The following is a 21,694-nucleotide window of genomic DNA, read 5'->3' on the forward strand; positions in this document are numbered from 1 at the left end:
CTTTGCAAGGTAAACATTGCTTTTCACAGACCACTCTCACCTCCCCTTTCCCCACATACTTATTTTTCTTTCCCTTAAAAGACCTCTTGCACACTATTCACTACCCATTTTTCTGCACCCCTACTGCAAGGGTACATCCTCCAGGCTGGTTTCCCCCTTTACTCTCAGACCTCAATAGATCTGACTCCCTACTTAATTCTCCTCTCACAGTTTGCTCTCTGTGTGCATTCACTGTGTCTTCCAAAGCTGTAATCTTATCCTCCTACGCAGGCCTTCCTCAAACCCAACCACATCTCCCACAGAAGAGCTTTCTACTTTGAGCTCCCACACTACTCCTCTGCATTTGTACTGTAGTATCTGAAGGATACTCCTTCTGCTCCTGCCAAAGACAGAGTCATGAATGAACAAATAAAATCTGTTTTCTCTTTGATCAGCAAGAGGCAATCAGACATAGACGGTCCACTTCCCACAGAAGCTAAGCTTGAAATATCAACTCAAGAAGGTGATGCAGTGCAGGACAGCAAGTGATCAAGTGTCTCTTGCCACAGAAAGACCTGTTTTAAAGAAACAGGGAGATAGCAGAAAGGTGGGAGGGCAAAGGAACTAGCCTCATCCTCCCTTCATTTCATCATTTGGAGCTGAGAGGCTCTGTTGTTCTGAATTTCCACTGAGTTTAACACGTAGGACGATTCATTAAACAAGCACCTACAGACCCCCCCTAAATTATAAGCATGTAGCAATTAAGCTGAGAAATTTGACAGAAATAGCAGCGCATATACATTTTAGTTCCTTCCTTGCTAACAGGCATTTATTAAGTAAGATAGTCACAATGCAGATACTGTACCGTCTCATGGCTAATACTGTATCGTCTGCAAGAGCCACTACAATAGCAGGTTCTTCATGTGTGTGCTATGAGGGACAAAACCCTACACAGGCACTGAAAGTAACTGTCAGTACACTCTCTATTAGACGATGTTGACCATTTTGAGCAGTACTAGCATATTTTCAGTGGTTTGATGTAGTTTATTAATTTGAATTGATCAGATTCTCTGTTGCAAAGTATACTTTGATGAAGTACACAATTATCCTACATTTTCCCCATATAAATAGGCAGGTCTTCAATAATTAAGTATCTTCTGCTATCAAGAAAAGAGTTATGTTTATTAACATATCTTTCAGAAGAGATCTATCTGATCTCCTCCCTTTTGTTCTAGGTCAATTTGTATTAGTTCCATATTTATATCATGATTACACCACTAATTTATCCATCTGCATGCATAAATAGGCAAGGGCTCATCGTAGGGATACAGTTATGACAAACAAACAAAAGCTATAATTGGAAAGGAAGCCTGAACTTTCGCACTTTCTGACATCATCATTGATATATTTTAAAATCCTAGCAAGTAGAGATTTACTAACAGGACTAAAGGACATGATTCTGCTTCCACCTTAGCAATGCCTTGTACACATTATATTCTATTGCTATTCTGAAATGGTCGTTTATTTCAATTTTCCATGCATCTATCAGCATAATTAAAACTGGCTGTTGATTGGCATCTCTAGACAGGTGGTCCCTGAACCTTCATGGCATGAATGATGCAATCTATCTGCAATAATCAATGCATATCAGATGTGTTAGACTTACTGCCTTACAACAAGTTCAGGTCAGCCTTGCATTCTAGTTGTCAGAGCATCTGGAGACACTGAAATTGCAGAACTAAAAAAATTACATTGAGAACTTATGCCACTATTCCACATGGTATTAAGAGTTTCCGGAAGAAGCACGGACTCCTCATACTTGATAACTGTAATCTGTTATATAATGGTGGTGGTGGGCAAATAAGTCCTATTGTGGGATGTTCTAATTCTTAATAGTTTATTTTTCAGTTTCCCCTAAACACCTTAGATGCTTTGCAAGTCACTGTCAGAGACAGCATAAAATAGATCAGTGGTGCAGACTAGCTCAGTATTTTTCGTTAATTTTTACATACTAGCTTTAACTGAGGGCATCATTTTGTTTTGAGGAATCAAACCCTATAACCCAAAATGAGTCTCGTGCCTGCGTAGTGCCTCCTGATGGTCATGGGCCAGGGTCTTAGGGATGAAGAAGGAAGTCTTCCTTGGGATGAATATATTTCTTTTTGAACTTTGCGCAGACTCAGTCTCCTCTGGCTGTTTTTAAACTCCTGAACCAAATAAGCCAGCTTTCTGCATTCCAATGCCTACTTATCAGTAAAATTCTACTAGCTGGCTCCTTTGTTATCAACTTCCATGGTCTTCAAGGCGAACAACGTCAAGCTCTAATGAACGCTCCCAGCCCCCCTTGTCTGCTTTCGCACATCAATTTCAAATTTAAAATGAAGAGAGGGAAAGAAAAAAACAACAAAAAAGAGACATCATTCCAGTAAGGATTTTTGCAGCAGCTTTTTCATGTGGCTTTGATGGTTATCTTATTGTATCATTTCTCACAGTTAAACTTCGCTTGGTATCTACAAAAACATGAAAACTTCAGTTCAAATTCATGCATTCCCAACCTTTCTAAGTCTTGCAAGCAGACCGGCTACATGTTCATGCTGCTCTGCTCTGGCGAGATCTTCTGCCGTTTTCCCATCCTGTTAAGATACAAATTATTAGCAGCAGTTCCTTCCTTTTGCCCACAATAAAATAATCATGTGCAACATAGCTCAGCTGCTCAAGGCAGAAACAGAATCACTGTCAGATGCAAATGAAATAAGGAGAAGAAGAAAATAACCAACCAGTAACAATTACCCCCCAACAGAATTCCTATTTTTTTCAAATTGTCAAAAAAAAATACAGTACAATGAAGAACAATGGCATTTCTTTTACAAATTGGCATCTGGATGCCACTGCAACAAGACGCTTTGAATTCAGAGCATGATTGAGATGCCAGTACTCTCCGTCTCCCCTCCCCTCACCAATTAGAGGATGATAGCGATTACTAGATATTACATACTGAGCAGATATGAAAGTTTAAACAGTTCACAAAGAGAGGACACATCAACATATTCACTCACACGAACAGCAGATGAGTTTTGTTTACTAATGGATAAAGAATGACAGCGGCATATCAGTCACTGCAGGTTTCCAGAAAGCAAGTACACTGTAAGAGATGCGGTTTAAATTGCTTCAGTGCATTTAAACAGAGAAGAAAAGCTTCCTTCAGCAATGTAGTCTTGGCATTTAATTGCCCATGCTTCTCAGGTCAGCAATTTAATACTAAATAGGCTGAAAGAAAAAATGCGTGCTACTTTCACTCTTACAACTACATTAATGCTACTGTGCTGTTTTAAATTTTTCTAACGGTTAACTAATTTATAAGCACTTTGCTTCCTTCACTCTCTCATTAAGAGATTTCAATTGTAAAAGAACAGTAGTGGAAAGCAACAATCTCTTTCTTGGGTTTCTATCTTTGACTTTACTAGCGTTTCACGTGAAACCTGCATTGTCTTAAGTAGCTCCTGAGGTTATTTATTGTAATTATTATCCCTACATATGATCTACCTAGACTTGTGCAAAGCATTTGACACTGTCCTGGATGACACTCTTGTCTCTAAATTGGAGAGACACGGATCTGACGGGTGAACCACTCAGGATAAGGAATTGGCTGGATGGTTGCACTTGAAGACTTGTGGTCAACAGTTCAATGTCCAAGTAGACTGGTGACGAGTGGTGTTCTGCAGTGGTCAGTATTGGAAATGGTATTGTTTAACATCTTTGTCAGAGGCATGGAAAATGGGATTTTGCAAATGTAGGAAAATGTAGACTCAGCAAGTCTACAGGTGACACCAAGTTGTGTGGCATGGTCAACACCCTGGAGGGAGAGGATGCCATCCAGAGGGATACAGATAGGCTTGAGACGTGGCCCTATGTGAACCTCATGAAGTTCAACAAGGCCAAATGCAGGATTCTGCACCTAGGCTGGGGCAGTCCCAAGCATAAATATAAGATGGTTCAAGAATGGATTGAGAGTAGCTCTGAAGAGAAGGACTTGAGGGTGCTGGTGGATGAAACGCTCTACCTGAACCAGCAATGTGTGCTTGCAGCCCGGAAAGCCAACCTTATCTCGGTTGAGAAGTACGAGAAGCAAGTCAAGAGATAGCTGCCTTCTGCTGCTTAAAGGGGGCCTACAAGAAAGCTGAGAAGGGACTCTTTATTAGGAAGTGCAGCAACAGGATGTAGGGTAACAATTTTAAGCTCAAAGAAGGAAGATTTAGATCAGATATTAGTAAGAAATTTTTTGCTGTGATGGTGGTGAGGTACTTGAACACGTTGTCCAGAGAAGCTGGATGTCCCATTCCTGGAGGTGTTCAAGGCCATGGTGCATAGGGCTTTGAGTAACTTGGTCTGCTGGAGGGTGTCCCTGCCCATGATGGAGGGAAGCGGGGGGAGCTGGATAATATTCGGGGTCCCTTCCAGTCCACACCATTCCATTATTCTATGAAATAAATGTCTTTGACAATTTAGTGTTCATCTACACAAGCCATTTTCATGTTTCCATAAAAGTTATTATGTACTCTAGAACTTCAGATAATGCAGACAGAACAGGAACAAAACATTAGCAGTAAACAGCCAAAATCACAGCTGATGGTGCAGACAGACTAAAATTGAACCAACACCATACCCTTAAATTCCTTCCACAGCTGTATGTAATTGTAACTTTAGTAAAGAAACATTTGAATGCAATTTTAAATTAATTTTCCTTGGAGAAGATGTATCAAACAGGAAAAATGTCTTTGTCTGTAATGACCCTAGCCTCCAAATCCCAGTTAATCCCGAGTGCCGGCTGTATGAGAGCAAGAGTAGTCCAGTGGCTCGGCAGCTAGCCAGCCTTCAGAAGAATTGCTTTAACACTTCCTGCACTTCCCAAGTTTCCAGTCTTCGGTATATCCAAGGGAACCCAAAACCTTCAAATAAATGGGAAACCTTGATCCCCTTTCTGAGAATTCCTGTGGTAACAGGATGTGGCCTTCACCAACCTAAAGTGTGACCCCCAACTGGCCTCCTCATAAGTCCAAAGCAAGACTGCTACAGCCTAGCTACACACTCTTCTAGAGCAACATAGGGTTGGAGATGGCCTGACAAGCTCCAGCACCAGGCATGTACGCAGCGACAGATACCTGCGCAGGCACTGACCCTTGGAATCAGGGTAGGTCCCACCTATCTTGACGGCAGGCCACAAGCGCTGTGGTGTGGCTTGGATAACTTGTCACCCTTGCTTGCCATGTCTTGTTGCTCTATGGAGGTTTGTTCTGGATTCTGTACCCTGGAACATTGCTCAGTCACAGCTCTTGGGGCATAAACACAAAGGAAATGATCATGTGGCAACTATTTGGCAAGTAGTGTGGAAGGCAGCAGCTCAGCCAGAGCCTGATCAGTGAGCATGTTTATAACGGGATGGAAGTGATTGCTCCCAAAACTGGAAAAATACCAACAGGAATGGTTCAAATTGCTAAGAGTTTAAGCAAATGTGTGCACAGAGCAAGCTTACTTTTAACAGTGGGATAGCACTGTCATGACCCAGAGCTCCTTCTCCACTTCCTAACAGATTCCTGAGCTCAATACTAAGTGTCTGCTAAAACTTTCTAATTTTGGTCCAGAGTGCTGCGAAGGAAAAACACCTGAAAAGAAGCCCCTCTAGGGGTTTTCATACTACCTTTTGCTCAGGTGTTGTTCTCAGGCTGACGCTTTTGCCTTTGGTAACTTACCTGAGCACACTACAGCTATATGTCTGTATGCGGCCCACTGCCCCGGCCTCTAATTTCCAAATCTGACCTTGAACCTGCCTCTTCACTACGGACTTGGAGAAGTGGGCCTCATGAGGTTCAACAAGGCCAAGTACAAGGTCCTACACCTGGGTTGGGGCAACCTGTGGTTTCAATACAGGACAGGGGATGATGTGATTGAGAGCAGCCCTGTGGAGAATACTTTGGGGTGATGACTGATGAGAAGCTCAACATGAGCTGGCAACGTGCGCTAGCAGCCCAGAAGGCCAACAGTATCCTCAGCTGCATCAAAAGAAGCACGGCGAGCAGATTGAGGGAGCTGATTCTGCCCCTCTACTCTGCTCTCGTGAGACCCTATCTGGAGTACTGTGTCCAGTTCTGGAATCCTCAACATAAGAAGGATATGGAACTGGTGGAACAGGTCAAGAGGAGGGCTACAAAGATGGTCACAGGAATGCAGCACCTCTGCTATGAGGACAGGCTGAGAAAGTTGGGTTTGTTCAGCCTCGAGAAGAGAAGGCTCCAAGGAGACCTTATAGTGACATCCCAGTACCTGAAGGACGCCTACAAGTAAGCTGTGAAGGGACTTTTTACAAGGGTATGCAGTGACAGGAGGAGAAGAATGGCTTTAAATCAGAAGGGGGAAGATTTAGATTACACATTAGGAGGAAATTCTTCACAATGAGGGTAGTGAGGCACTGGACAGGTTGCCCAGGGAAGTTGTGGATGCCTCCTCCCTGGAACTGTTCAAGGTCAGGTTGGATGGAGCCTTGAGCAGCCTGGTCTAATGGGAGGTGTCCCTGCCCATGGCAGGGAGATTTGGAACCGGATGATCTTTAAGGACCTTCCAACCCAAACCATTCTATGATTCTATGACTTGCCTGGTGAACAGTAGACCCTTGGCTGACCATGGTCACTGAGCCGATTCCTGGCTTTGAATTAATCTTAGACCTGCCCCACCGTTAGAGACTTTTTTGGTGATCTAGACTTTTGGCTGAAGCTGGTTGCCAGCACTGGACGAGTTCTGCTTGGGTACTGTGGGACTTGGGTCCTCGCTGAAGATGACACTGTCCCTGTTTGCTTTGTTGTTTACTCTTGGGTCCCAGCTCACCTCTCCTTATTGAGCAATGTCTTAGCAAGGGCATTTCCTCACAAACACCATTTTTTAAGTCTGTGGTCATCAGACCACACAGTACACAAGACAGGCAGAAAGGCCAGTGAAGTAGGTGAAGCATATCCCAGAGCACTGGCAACAAGCACAGCAGAAAGAACTCTAGGCCAAATTTACCCCTCAAATTGCATTTTGAGTGGCTGACATTGACAGATGCTGGGATTGATGCATTCCACCCTGCCCCACCTCCCTTAACCAAACCAGCAGCAGTTTGGCTCAGGCTCTAGAGGAAGTAGAGGCCTTCCCACAGCTGGGAAACACAAGGAAAACTGATAAGGAGCCTCATATGCAATTTGACTAGGAGTCAACCACTTAAGCCATAAATAAGACAGTCTAAGTGAGCCTTCTCTGAGCTCACCCTGCTAGCAGGGTGGTGATGATCTCCTCCTGCACTGGGACACTTCTCAGGGGTGCCCCTTGAAGCAATGAAATCTTTCATCAACGACAGATTGCTGGTGAGCCCTGTTTGAATCCTTCCTGGACAGCAGCTGGACTACACAACCAAGCAATTCTTCTTGTTAAAAGGGATTAGTTGTTTAACCTAAAAAAGCAATATTTTTCAAGAGAATAAATCATTTACTTATAATATTGTGTGAGTCAGTATACCATCAGCTTAAATAAGATTCTAGGCAGATAAAATTTCATGTAGTTTAGTATGCTCTTTGTGTAGCTTTCTTAGCCTGAGTAGCAAGACATGTTCTGAAGCACTAGGCCACAAGATGGAAATTTCTAGTTAAAAATGTCCCCGGAGCATGCAACCTGTTCAGTCAAAACATTGTGTCCAGAATGAAGGAAAACCAGGAAAATACAGAAACACAGCAAAAGAATTCGATGAGGAATGAGAAGTCCCCAGACCCAAAAATTACTACTGGACTGAACCACTGTGTGAAGGAGTGGGTAAATCATCCGTAAGAGTATAATTGCCCAGGGACCCCTTTCAGTCCCTCTCTGCAGAGTGGCCCTCTCTCTGCACAGTTAACCCCTTTGCTGTATCCCTCTAGTCAATCATTTTATAAAATCTGATGCCTGAGAATTTGCTTCGTAAAACCTGAGATTCTAACTTCAGCACAAACTAATGCCAGGCATCCAGTGGAAGGATCTGATGCCTAAGAGCAAAACCTTGGGAATGCAAGTGAATTGGGGATAAGCATTAAGAAATTTTGAAATATTAGCTCAGTGACACAGGGAAACAGGTGCGTACATATAATTCTCTGGCTGTAAACACATCTAAGCCCACTTTCCCTCATATATTTCCTCTATGACCTTATTGAACTCTCTAAGTCATGCTTTCGTTTACATAAGATTTTTATCTAAAACAAATTGTGACAGGCACTACAAGTTGAGTTCACATGTCTGTTGAAAATTTAGGCTCAGATTTGGAAGTTCAATTTATTGATTGAGATAACAGGTGGAAAAAGCATTTGCTTCCCTAGAAAATAAAGGTTCTTTTTTTCATCCCGAACTGTGAACAAGATGAAGCTGTTTAAGTCTCTAGATGTCCACTGCAGAATACACTGTAGAGAACAACAAGAATTAACATACACACAAGCAAGAAAGCAAATGGGTCCCAGTAAGTAATTTTCCTATTCAATTTTTCTTGCAAAGTGCAGAGTATCTATACACCGGAATAGCAATGCATAAGCAAAGGTGGCATGTGAAAAGGCCTTGGTCGCAGGTGCATGATTTGCACCTGTAAATGGCGGTAATACTTCATTGCAACTGCTGACTGGCTCCTCTGTTGCCAATCAGACAGCTACGCCTGTAAGAGCTGTTCCTGAGTTTAATTGGCCATTTGCAAGCATCATTCACAGTTTTTAAGCAATCTGACGATTTTCAACATGACACAGCTCTAGAAACTTGCATGAGGTGAAGTCAAGAACTCAGTTCTGGCTAGAATGTGAGCATAACATTTTTCTGGAGATACTCAAACACTGGAAATAAACACTGGAAATACTCCAAGAGCATAAGGCTTTCTAAAGGCACTTACCAACATTTATGCAATCAAATTAAAAATCAAACTAGTCCTAAAGTGGGCTTTAGCCTGGGGAGACAGGAAAATCATATTGTAGCCCAGTTACTTAACAGTGCTGAAAGAGTTAACTCCTGAGAAACAGCATTCTGAGGAAAAAAAAGGTAATTTTACTGCAGTGTATTGCATTGGCTCAGAAAAAGTTGTTAATGTGACTTCTCAGAACAGTTTAACAACCACCTAGCAAATAATGCAAACCTTAAATGTTACTAAAATCACCACAAGCACTTCCTTCCTTCCTCTTCTCTTTGCCACAATACTGCTGGAACAATGGATAGTTATGTAGATTCAGTCTGTTTCTCCTGCCAGATATTGTATCAGCATGATTTACTTTTTAATCTCCTTCAAACTGATCTGAACCAAAGAGCTAAAATGTACTTTTATCTTGGTAGCATAGGGTCCACACAGGCAACAATACCAACAGAGCAGTCATGGCATGAATTACGTGACACAGCTCAAGGATTGACCCATCACCATTTTGTTATAACTTATCTTTACAGTATGTAGTAGTGAAAACACAGATACATAACAGGGCATACCAAAATAAAATAAAAAGAAAATAAAAGGAATAAATGAAAGGAACAAAGAAAAGTGAAAAAGAAAAATCTGCAAAATATCCCACAAAGTTCACTGCATGCTTTCATTGTTATTAATAGGGGACATGGCAATCTATGTTCTAGTAGTAATCAAAGGGTCACTAAACTTGTTTAAGCTAAACTTGTTTAAACCACAAGGTCATGCGTTTTAATGACTGCTTTCTGATGGCTTCCTCCTGCCAAAAGATACATGCTTGGAGGAAAAAAACCCACAGTGTTAAAAGTACAGGGAAACAACAGAAATATTTGTGTTTTCTACAAAATGGGTAAAGCAAATGAAACAATTTGTGAGCAAAAAGCACTGGTAGCAACACATTTGAAAATAAAACATGGTTAGCTTGTTTAAAATACAGGTAACGGCAAGTATATCTGTAATGCATCATGTGCGTTTGAGGTGTGTGTGGTGAAGGACACTTAATTCCTGCTGCAGATACATCAGCTAGAATGCTTCTCACTTTAGTGGGAACAGAAGATACCTTCAATGGTGCTAGTTGGAAGCACTGGTGCTGACTGATGTGATGTAAACAATTTGTTTTACAAGGACGCATGCTAGTTCATTCATGCACACACCCACACATCTCCACCACGAAACTAAAACTTTTAAGTCTCCTGAAATCAAGAAAAATAAGTACTGTACCCGATATGAAATTATATACATCTTAATGACAGTGGCTCACTGTGCTTACAGAAAACACAACTCTACAAGTAATGCTTCAGTGAAGAAATTGTCAGGTATAGATGAAGTGGTAGCTGTACTGTTCTGTAATCGGTTTCAAATTTAGTTGTAAGAAGGGAACAAGTAAACAGCAGAGAATGCTTTATAACCAATGGACATTCAACAGCCTAGAACTTTTTTTTTTAAATTTCAAAATGTAATTATGTTAGACCATTGTCTTCCTCATCCCCCTATAACAGATGAATTAATTTCCTACTATCACAGACAAAAGATGGAAGAAGTGCGACAGTTTCTCTCAATACTTACAGAGGTTAAAGCTTCTACGTTGGCACCCGTAAGACACAGGAACCGGACAACATCAAGAATGCCATTGTTTGCTGCCAGATGTAAAGGTGTTCGTCCATACTAACATGAGGAAAAAAGTGTCATTACATTAGTCAAAGAAATTCGTTCCAAATTTTATGACTAATAATCAAACATACTGTACAATTATAAATACTGATACAGACCAAAGATCTTGCAAAAACTGTAAGAGAAAGCACAAAGGAAAAAGCTTAAGCACAACAGTCTAAAGCTGAATTAAAAACAAAGGCTAGATTGACTCTTTAAAAAGACGGGAAACAATTTTATAGCTGAATCTCCCACAACTATGGAAGAATTCTTTAGAGTTTTTTGGCTATATTTGAGGATGTGTTTCTAATTGCCAGTAAATTTAATTGCATTTTGCTTAATTATATATGAACCATTTAAGCAACACTAAGTTCTTAATCTTTAAAGCCCTAGATTCTATTTCAATTCAAGTATTACTGAAAATCACATATATGCAGCCTCCCCCTTTCTACCCAAAGCAGTAAAAGATGAATTAAAGAAGTCAGCCTGAATGAATTTGTGCTTTCAGTGACAAAGTACTTTAAATACTTCATTAGTATGTGCTTTTCCCCCTGAATCTTTCCACTAACAACAGGTTCTTACAACACTCACTTCTGGTCTTTCCTGGTTAGACCTATTGTTATAAATACCACTACCATATATTCTCTGCTTGTAACTCCTCTTACTATCACTTCACACATTTTCAATTCTGTTCTCCATGCTTCAAATCTACATTCAGACTCACAAATGCACCTCACAAAAGGGTATTTGAAATTAAAGCTAAAATTCTGACAACTGCAAACTGAAAAGATGCCCAGCTCCTCAAAACCCTACATCTCAACTCAAATATATTCATGTATGAAGTTTCCACAGTCTGTGGAAAAATAAATGGTGCCTTCAATTATTCAAATATGGGACAACGCCAGATGAGAGGATCAGTATTGCCGCTGAAGAGGACCAGTAGAAATAAAGATTCTCTATCTCATAAGACTCAAAGCTACCGTCTGAAATAAAGAGTACTCTAAAAATCACTTGGAAACACAGGACACAAACTTTAACCACAGCTTCTGTAGCTATGACCCCATCTTCACTAAATGCTTGAAGACTTGATTATTTTTTCCACAGCGTGCTTGCAGCCAGGCCACTGATCCTAGCTCAGCATTCTCCATTACAAAAAGAGGTGCTAATCTAGCATTGTGCTGCATTAACTCACCTTCCCCAAAGTGTGTTCTCCGCTGTGGATCTGGATTTAATTGCCTAGTCAATTAGGTTTAAGCTCAGAGGCAGGATTAGGCAGCTCATTATTGTAAGTTTTTTCACTTGGCAGCTGATGATTTTAATTATTAAAACCAAATGATTGCACTGGACAGCCATCAAGCCAAAAGCCCCACAGCTTTCTTTAGATAGCTCATATAGAGAAAGTCAGTGCTTTGATAGTAAACAGAAGTGTTAACTATCAACAATGATTTTATCAGAATATGTACTTTTCCAGAAAAACAAAGAAGCTACAACACCTGAATCAAACAAAATGCACATAGCAGCATACAGACTCCTATCAAGAAACAGAGAAAAAGGCATCCAGAGCAAAATATCAAGCACTAAGCCTCATAGCCTGTCAGAGTCTAATGGCTGACCTTAACCTATTCAAACCAACTAAAGGTTACTGAAACTGCTTACTTTTATTTTAAATATCTCTAGGAAAAGAGTCAGAATGTTAAACCTGAAAAACACCACATTCAGTTATCCCATACACTGCAGCACTAGCAAAACAGAAGAAACAAGCGAGGCACTAGCACTTCAAAGTTTAGGGACAGCTTATTAAATGTGCTCTTTGGAATATGCTTTTTAATGCTGAATTGCATTTTGATTCTGAGATTTCTTGGATGTTGCCACTGACAATTTGTTTAATAGATAAATTAAAGCTGTTCTCTTCTTGGATAAATGTTTGATTAGGATTTATTTTAACACATCAATTTGATGCAGAAAAACATAAACCAGCCAAAATGACACTTACTTTTACAATTGGAAGGAGAATCTGCAGTGATTTCAATTCCTTGTTAGGAGATAGTGCAGACCTTTTCATGTAATTTGGAAGTATTCAAAGCAAATTTTTCATAAAAATGTACTAGTCTTCTATTCTGTATATAAACTACTGTTATTAAATCACATCAAGTCAACACCTGCTTAGGCCAGCTGCAATGCATTTCACCTGTTCTTCAGCACCTAGATGTAATCTGCTCAAAGCAAAGCTATATGACTAGGGAGGAAGGTTGGCGTATACTTTAATATTAGAGCTGAGTGGCAAAATATACTGTAGAGTACCTGTATTCCATTTACCTTATTAGTGACATCCAAATTGCAACTTGCTTCGCAGAGTGCCATCACAATAGGAACATTCCCATCTTTGCAGGCCACATGCAAGGGAGTATTGCCATGTCTGTCTTGGAAATCTACAAAACATCCTTGACTGATGAGAGTTTTAACTACTTCTATTTGACATCTTCTCACAGCAAGGTGTAGGGCTATATGACCATCCTGAAATTACAAGATAGGTTGTAAGTAAGATTCAATAATGCTAAAACTCAAGCTTTTTACAGAGTCATGGTCATCTCATGTAACTGGCTGCATATCCTTGCCCTAAGAATCACAATGTTTTTTATTTTTATTATGAGGGTGGAAGCAGTGAGATGCACAATATCTGTCAGAACAAATTAGCTATGGGATGAAAGCAAAGCTCTATTAAGCCACTGGGCTTTGCAGTGGAATGGATGAAATCCAAATACATGTTCTCTACTGATGACTTCCATAGCAGGTGGGAGCAAATCACTCTAGTGTTTACGAGCAGAAGTTAGCAAGGCAAAAGTTGTGATCTGCTTAGTGATCAGGAACTTTACAGAGTGAGCTTTCCTTGTGGAACAAATTAAAGAGACTTGAAAAAACAATTTAATTCCTTTAAAAGCAAATACATTTTTCTGAATGTGCTTTAATAACTACTAGCAATAAGCAGCAATAGAGGTAGCTAAGAGGACATTGATAGCAGAAGTATCTGCAATGAAATGCAAATTTCATTTACTGGTATTACACCATGAATGATAAAAAATTACGCTGTATCAAGGAAGAGTTATATTTTTAAATAGTCAGAATTCAGCTTATTCAACATAGGTGTGATTTATAGGAATCACAGTAAATCCACCTTTTTCCTTTTAAGTTAATAGTTTGTTGCCAGTTACAGATACCAACACAGATGCCATTTTTCACAGTTACTCATAAAGCGATACTGATAAGGTGATAAGGAATTAGCAAAAACTCAGTTGTGGAAAAATGACTAGTGGGCAACTTTGAAGATTACTGCAACCATCAACAGCCTCTGTGTGAGTTGCTCAGAAAACCCATGTCATGGAAACAATCTGGCTTGCAGCATTCAAATGAAGCAATTCAGAAACACGGCTGACACCTGGGATCTCCGAATGTAATTGCTGACCAAAAGCAACTTAAACTAACCTTGTCTGTTGCATCAAGGTCAGCCCCATGTTCTGCCAAGCATTCCACAATATCATGGTAACCTCGAGCAGATGCTGTCAGCAGTGGGGTCTCCCCTTCTTTGTTTTTAATGTTCACATTGCAACCTGCTTCACAGAATGCTTTGGCAACAGAGTAGTAGCCGTGCCAAGCAGCACAATGCAGTGGGGTTTCTTCTTCCTATCAACACAGAAGATGATAGTTAAAAAAACAACACAAACACAGCTGAACTAAATGCTAGGAGGAACAATTCTCCAGATTAACTTAGAAAGACAGGAAGATGACATGAGAGATACATGACAGTCTGCTAAGTAAGCCCTATAGAAAGATGATATAATTTCTAATGCTTGCATTCTCAAAGCAAGAATAACTCCTGCTGGTATACTAAGTGATTATGGCAATGCACTAGATTTTCATCATTACCTGGATTCTATTTACCGACAATATCTTGCGTGTCAGCAACCTTAGTTTAGACATTTCCATGCTCCCAAAGCTAACTACCCTGGTTCTCTCACTTGAAAACTGATGCTCATTCATAAGCAACTGCTACATCCTGTGTGCTAAGGGACTAATCCAAAGTTTGAAACAGACTGCTCACCAAGGACATGCAAATCCCATTAGACTTGCAGTTTGAGGCGGATTACACTGTTCACTATTTTCAAGGAGCACATCCTAATGATTCAGGAGTTTAGGTAGTGACTTGGTTATGTTGCAACCAAGAGTTTCACACATCACAACAAGTCTTTGAAACTGTAGGCAATGTGAGTTCAGTTGTGACTAAAATTATGAAATGCTTTTTGCTTGAACCTAAGAAGCTTCAAAATACTGACCTTCAATCTTCCTGTACTTCGTAACAGTTATGGAGAACACCATTAAGAAACTCGATTTAGTTTTTCAAAAATATACTATTGAAAGTGGCCCACTGAAAACCAAGGAGGATTAAAACCCACCAAAACAGCCATTCTGTCAAATTCTAAGAAATGAGAAATATCCTTTCTGTATCTAGCAAATATCAATGAGGTGACAATCAGTGCTTAAGTACTAATAGGATTTGGATGGTATTCAAGGTTTCTGTAAAAATCTCAGGAAAAATAAGTAGTTGAAAAGCAGGTGCTATGGTCCCTTGGCTTGCTGCTGCTTGAACAATATAAAGGCAGTCCTTGAGGACGCAGCACTTAGGGAGGCTTATGGAACTCCCATGTAGAGTTAAATTTGCTCAAATACATGTTTTTTTCCATTAAGCTTTTTCTTTCCTGTTTTCTCATGAGAGTTCAGAGCTCCAAAGAAGCCCTCCTGAGCCCTCTTCTCACTTTCAAAACTGAGTGCTTTACACTTCAGAGAGGTCCCGTGATGGCTCAAAATAAGCTGAAGTCAAGACAAAAACGAATGAAAACTCTTAGCGGAACTCACAGAGCACACATCACCACCCATATCTTCATGACAATGAATTTCTCTGTTTTCAAGCTTTCATTTTTGAAAGCTCGTGATTTATAACAGTACTTGGTTTCTGCTCAAAGTTTTTTGAGCAGTCTTCATCTGTTAAGGGGTATTATAGGTAACCTCCATAATTCTGTTATTTTTTTCAAATGCAAACATGCCCTTAGGCTGCAAGGTAAGCCTAGGGGGTTTGACCGCTCATACTAAAGCCTTATTTAAGAAAAACAGACAGTTTCTGTGACTCACCTTGTCTTGAAAGTTTGGATTGGATCCAACACTACAGAGAAACTGAACCACATCCACATGCCCATACCGAGCTGCAACATGGAGAGCGGTCTCCCCGGACTGCAATTACAGAACGTGCTGGTGTAATTTCATATGTCACTCCTAGATATACACCACCATATACACCCTGAATGCCTGTATGCTACATGAGTACTCCTCCATCCCCATAACCCAGTGGCACAGCTGTTTTCAGCACAGATCTCTAGCTTACAAGCTGTAGCTGTACATGACAGATACAGCACTGCCTGTCGTGCTACTTCTTCAAAAGCCCTTCCTTTTTCAGAATTTATTTGTTCAAAGTCACAGCCGCAATGGGATTTCTGGGCAATATAAGGCAGCAGCTGCAACAGGTGTTAAAACAGACATCCTATTTCTATTCACACTATTTCCGTATGCCCTCCTTCCACCATGTATATACGTGTAAGGAGTCAGCCTAACACTTTAGTATATTCTGGCATATTTTGATCATCATATGCAATTATTTGAAACTTTTTGTTGAAATTACATGAAAAAGACATAGTATTTTTATTAAAAGACAGTATTTTTATTAAGAGTAACCTCTTTCTTGGTAGCCCTATGAAGACTTGAACAATAATTTTGCTCATGTGCCTTGCTTTGCACTAGTTCCCTCTACAAAGCAAGCCATGTTTTACAAGTATAATTGCCTCTGTACTGGAGATTTTAACAGTGACTAGTTTCTAGGACAGATGTTGCTCAAGTAAAACTGCAGGAGACAAGGTAAGCGCTCATCAGCTTCAAATTGTTAGGCTTCATTATATTCAACTTAATAACAGTCAAATTCACTTGTCAGACAAAAATGATTTTCAATCAAGAGGAATGAAAAACAGAATCACGATTTTATCCTGAGTTCCAATGAGAAATCCAGTCTTCAAGTGAAAATTAATTTAGGATTGTACTTTCCCCACCCACCCACCATGTACTCACCACATTTAATATGCACATTTGGTTAACATGTTGCCAGGAAAATAATCAGTACATCCAGCTACTTTAAAGCTGTGTTATCAGAGCCCTATATGTCAGTTTATAAAACCATGCTAAAAAAGCCAGGCAGATTTGTGGAATTACAGCACAGCTGAAAATCACTCCAATTGAAAGACCTCTTTCTTTGCTAAGACAAAGCTATTAAAACAAGTCTCTCTGCAAGAAAAAGGAAAATATTTTTTCTTACCTTATCCTTAACATCTAAAGGACATTTATTATCATGGAGAAATTTCAGTGTTTCTACATGACCATGTCGAGAAGCCCAATAGATTGCATTAGACCCAGCCTGTCAAAAACATTTAATTACAGACGTTATTGATCTATTTAGAATCCTAATTCTAGATTTTCAACTGAGATGTTCATGGACTTAGACATACACAGATATATCGAACAGCTATTCAAGCTTGCATGAACATTGTTCAACAATTCCACATACACCAACACTAACAACAAAAACCCCTCTACGCAAAGATGATTAACAGGATCTTTAAATGTTTGTAAGGATAATGCTCTTCCTCTTTTTAAGGGAGTTTTTGAAAGAATAGTCATGAGATAAAAAACTTTCTGCTGTTTACTTTACCATCTATTAGATAGTGAAGCAGATAGCACTTCAAGTTTGCTGTAAATGAAACCCACATGTTACAACACATTTTGAAAAGAACCTTGTTGCAAAGCATACACTCCATGACATACGAGCTTTAACTGTGATATTCTCTGTTGCCAAAACATGCATTTATCATTCCGCAATAAAGTTCACCATTGTGTTTCAGGGCAATCACTAACTTGAACCAATTGAGGCAATCCTGTAAGCATGAGCTAGATTTCAAGATCAGCATGATTCAAATTACTTCAGCTAATGAAGTGATCAAAATCAGAGGATATGCACTAGTAATAAATGAAATTATGAAAGATTTGCATTTTATCTTTTTTTTTTTAGATCTTTTTGCTGTGGGAGACAGAAAACACTCTACGGCCCAGATTTCTTCATTTTCCGTACAACTTGGTGTGAACTGCTTGTCCTCTGTTAATTGCACTGAACACCTTATACAGAACAGCGATAAAGCAGAATCCTGACCTTATCTTGAACATCGATACGGGATCCACGCTTTAAAAGCAACTGAAGCATCTGAATGTTTCCACAGCCAGCAGCAATCAGTAGCGGAGGTGTTCCATGCTAACAATCAAATATAAGCAAGAACGACACATTTAATTCTTGAAGGATTAGGAAAAGAGCATTTAATAGAAGGCAGACATTGAATGGCATCTCTGGATTTTCAATTTCCAATTAAATCTCCAGGGATACTGTACAGAAAATAATCCTTGTGCAAAAATTTATTGCAAAGCTATTTTCCGTATTTTTAAGATGAAGTCATGTTTACTAAATGATAGACCATGCAGGAAAGGCATGCTTTTCAAATTAGCCCAGTTCGGCAAGGATGTTCCCCTTTTGCTACATCTTTCTATCTACATTTTAAGCCAGATTACCTAGAACGTTTGCCATGCCACCTCAAAGACAGAAGCCGCCAGCAACACATGGGAAAGTTAAAAGGGAATGCATCATCAAAACAGAAAATCCAGTAATTTCTTGAAAGCTTCAAGACCTCCTCACAGTAAAATACAAAATGCTTTACTTTTATAGTGCTCTTCAAGAATATTTCTCAAAGAATTTCATAACAAAGGTCAGTATAACCGTTCAAAAAAAGTGAAAATTAAAGCAGACATGATCTATCCAAGGTTAGACAGCAAAGCCAGCAACAAAACTTTGGTCTTGTAGTCTCAGTTTCCATATTCCTGTAAATACAGCAGGAGCACACTAAAATATGTTAGTAGGTAATTAATTTTGTTTCCAAAAATAAGCAACATAATCTAACATTATGTTCACGTAAGCAGCTTCTGCGGTATCTAACAGCACTTTGCAAAGTCAGTTTTGGCAGTCTGATTATTTCTACACATTCTGCATCTTCATCTGCCACAAGAAACAACTGCAAACAAGAGCAAAGGCTGATATCTGATAGACCACCGCTCTTGACAATAGATCTGATTAGTACTTTTTCAATGGCCTAGCACAAAAATCCCTTGTTGGGCTCCATTTTCAGATAGTTTGAGAAAACTGAACACAGAACACATTAATATCTCTCCTAAAGAAAGGCAGAATTACTTCTCATCCATTTGTCTTTTCATTTCAGATGTTAACGTTTCTATTTCACAACCACACTGCTCTGTTCGACAGCGTGATAGCTAGTTCCCCATGCACCTCAACACAGACCCACACTACCTTGTTGGGTTGATTGACATCGTAATTTGCCAGAGATCCCAGCAGATGCTGCAACCCAGGAACATTGTCATCATTGATGGCATGAATAATAGCTTTCATCACAAAAGAATCTTCCTCATCCTTGTAATTAAATGAGAAAGAAAAAAAATTGTTAGCTTCAAGGAAAAAAATACCTTCTCAACAGCTGCCAAGACATCTAAAAAAATTAAGTAAAATTTTCAAAGTCCTTCAGAGTGCTTCAGCTGCAAGTTGTAATCCTTCGTGAAGCATATGGCTAACATGTACACATTATTTGAAAACCCCTACCAAAACCCCCAACCTTTTTCTAGTTATAATACGCTTCTCTCTTCTTCACTCATGAACCATGAACCTCTCACTGAGATTCCAACAGGTTTATTTCACTAGGAGTATTTTCATTTTCCTTCTACAACTTGCAATAGATGCAATATTTTCATGAAATAAAACAAATTCCATGCATACAAGTCAACAATTAAAAAAACAAGGTACACAAATAGGAATTGGAGTATCAAGCTTCACACCATCCAGGAATACAACACAAAGTGATTTGGACCAAGATTTTATCTATTCAAATGGACCAGTCAAAAATCTAGAACATAAGCAATGAGCCTAGATACCTCTGAAGGTGAAAATATTTTTCTCCCATGCACTAAAATGTTGAAAAAATGAAATTCACTGAGTCTAATATCTGGATTACTCTTACCTTCTTCCTCCTGGAGCTTCAGATTTTTTAGAACACTAACATTAGGCTACAATCCTTTGTGCTGCAACACAGGTGTGAAATGCTGACCCAGAGTTAAAAGGCATACTGATAGCTGAGGCGGGGAAGGCAGGGAAAGATTGAGAGAACAAAAAGTGTGGAAGTAGAAAGATAAGAGAAGGAAAAGTGGAAATGCGTGGAGTTGCACAGGAGGGACATAAGGAAGGTAATAAGGATAAAAACAGCTTTGTAGAATTTTGGAAGTTTAACCCTATTGAAGCACAGAAAAGACGAGGTTACCCAGCTCTAAGCATATTAACATACATACTTTGCACATCCCTGGGAATTTGTGTTGTGTACTTAACCCAGGAGAGCAAGCTAAACAACAACGCTTTTGTATTTACAAGAATTTCTAACTAGAAAGCATACAGCAATTGTTCTTGACTACTTAAATCTAGCAGATGAATATAACACCATAAAGTGAATACTGGTCAATTTTAAAATTTTCTCCTTAAATAAATATTTTTTGTGATACTGCTGTCTATCATCCATTGATTCTAAGAGAGTCTCAATAATTTTGAGTATCCTGTTAAAAAAAAAATAGAAGTATTATTTCACTTTACAAAATGCCATGAAAAATTCAGATGCAACTTTTTGACATTGTAATGGCTATAGTACAAAAAAAATACTCCTGAATCAAACTTCTAAGCAAAGGTAGGGGAATTTCTGGCACTAGCTATCAGTTTCACTATGGTAATTAATAAATTTCAAGGTCTGTGTCACGCAGAAGATCAGCCTATGGATAACTGACCTATGTAGCCTTAAGATCTATTTCATCCTACATAAAAAGTTAATTAAATTATGCACATTTTCAATAGCCCAATATTTCTGTTAGAATAATTTCAGAAAATGTTACATTGCAGAAGTAGTACAGCATTCTAAGCATATAAGTACACACTTACCAGAGTATCATCACTTCTAGTGACGCTCATGTTACTTCTGGACAAGAAAGATCTCGATAATCTTTGGCACAAGGATATTAAACGCACTGATTGCTTTTTAAAAATAAGAAGAAAAAAGTTATATGTAAAAAAAAAAAATCAAAACAGAATATTCGTAATAAGATGCTACTGCAGAGATTTTAAAGGAATACTGTCCTGTTAGCCAAACAAACTGGTGTTTGTCTTCCATACTCCAACTTCTTTTTTTTTTTGCATTTGAACTTTCAATTTCTTCTGACATTTATAATCCAAATAGGCTATTTGTATGCTCTAAGGAAAACTACAATATATTTCTGCATTGCTACTACAAAGTTTTTCAGATACAAAGCAAACTAGATTTGTATCACATCCTCTTGTAAAAACATTCAAATGTACATATTGTAAAGTAGATACACAAAGAAAACCTAAATTGAGCATAAATTAGCTGACAGCAGCTAATTTAAACACTGTATTACAAAACAGTTTAAGATATTCCGAGACCCATCATTTCATTCTAGGGCAGCAGACTAGTATTTAAATTTTATAAACTATACAGCTGTTCACTTAACACAGACACTAAACTCCAGCAAAATATTTTACCGTGTAGCTATTCTGTGACTTTGGTCCATAGCTTAGCAAAATTGTCCTATTTCTTGGTCTCTGTGACAAAGAACAAACCTTCCTTTCCAATACTAGCAACTTCTGTTGTCTCACATTTCATCTGTTCTCACGATAAACAGACTTCTCATACAAGTCCTGCCCTTGCTTATTATCAGTGCGAATTCCCCAACGTGCACACTGAAGGAGGACAGGTAACTGCCTTGATGAGCTGTTCCTTGCACAGATCAATGCTTTCAGCTAATACCTTGCCCCACTTCTGGGACGAATATATG

At 39.1% G+C, this 21,694-nt stretch overlaps 1 protein-coding gene across 2 annotated transcripts in view; it reads right to left on the minus strand.

Annotated features, from left to right (window-relative positions):
• Positions 1–21,694, minus strand: part of DAPK1 (death associated protein kinase 1) — a 96,146-nt gene that overhangs the window by 13,562 nt on the left and 60,890 nt on the right. For both annotated transcript variants that reach the window (XM_054054152.1, XM_054054153.1), the window contains exons 10-18: positions 20,784–20,876; positions 19,104–19,223; positions 17,904–18,002; positions 17,016–17,114; positions 15,788–15,886; positions 14,087–14,284; positions 12,923–13,120; positions 10,523–10,621; positions 2,535–2,612 (exon numbers count right to left, since the gene is read on the minus strand). In XM_054054152.1, coding sequence (XP_053910127.1) covers positions 2,535–2,612; positions 10,523–10,621; positions 12,923–13,120; positions 14,087–14,284; positions 15,788–15,886; positions 17,016–17,114; positions 17,904–18,002; positions 19,104–19,223; positions 20,784–20,876 — 1,083 coding nt within the window. The remainder of the gene's footprint in view (positions 1–2,534; positions 2,613–10,522; positions 10,622–12,922; positions 13,121–14,086; positions 14,285–15,787; positions 15,887–17,015; positions 17,115–17,903; positions 18,003–19,103; positions 19,224–20,783; positions 20,877–21,694) is intronic.

The sequence above is a fragment of the Cuculus canorus genome, chromosome Z (assembly GCF_017976375.1).
Source record: "Cuculus canorus isolate bCucCan1 chromosome Z, bCucCan1.pri, whole genome shotgun sequence".
Taxonomy (NCBI): domain Eukaryota; kingdom Metazoa; phylum Chordata; class Aves; order Cuculiformes; family Cuculidae; genus Cuculus; species Cuculus canorus.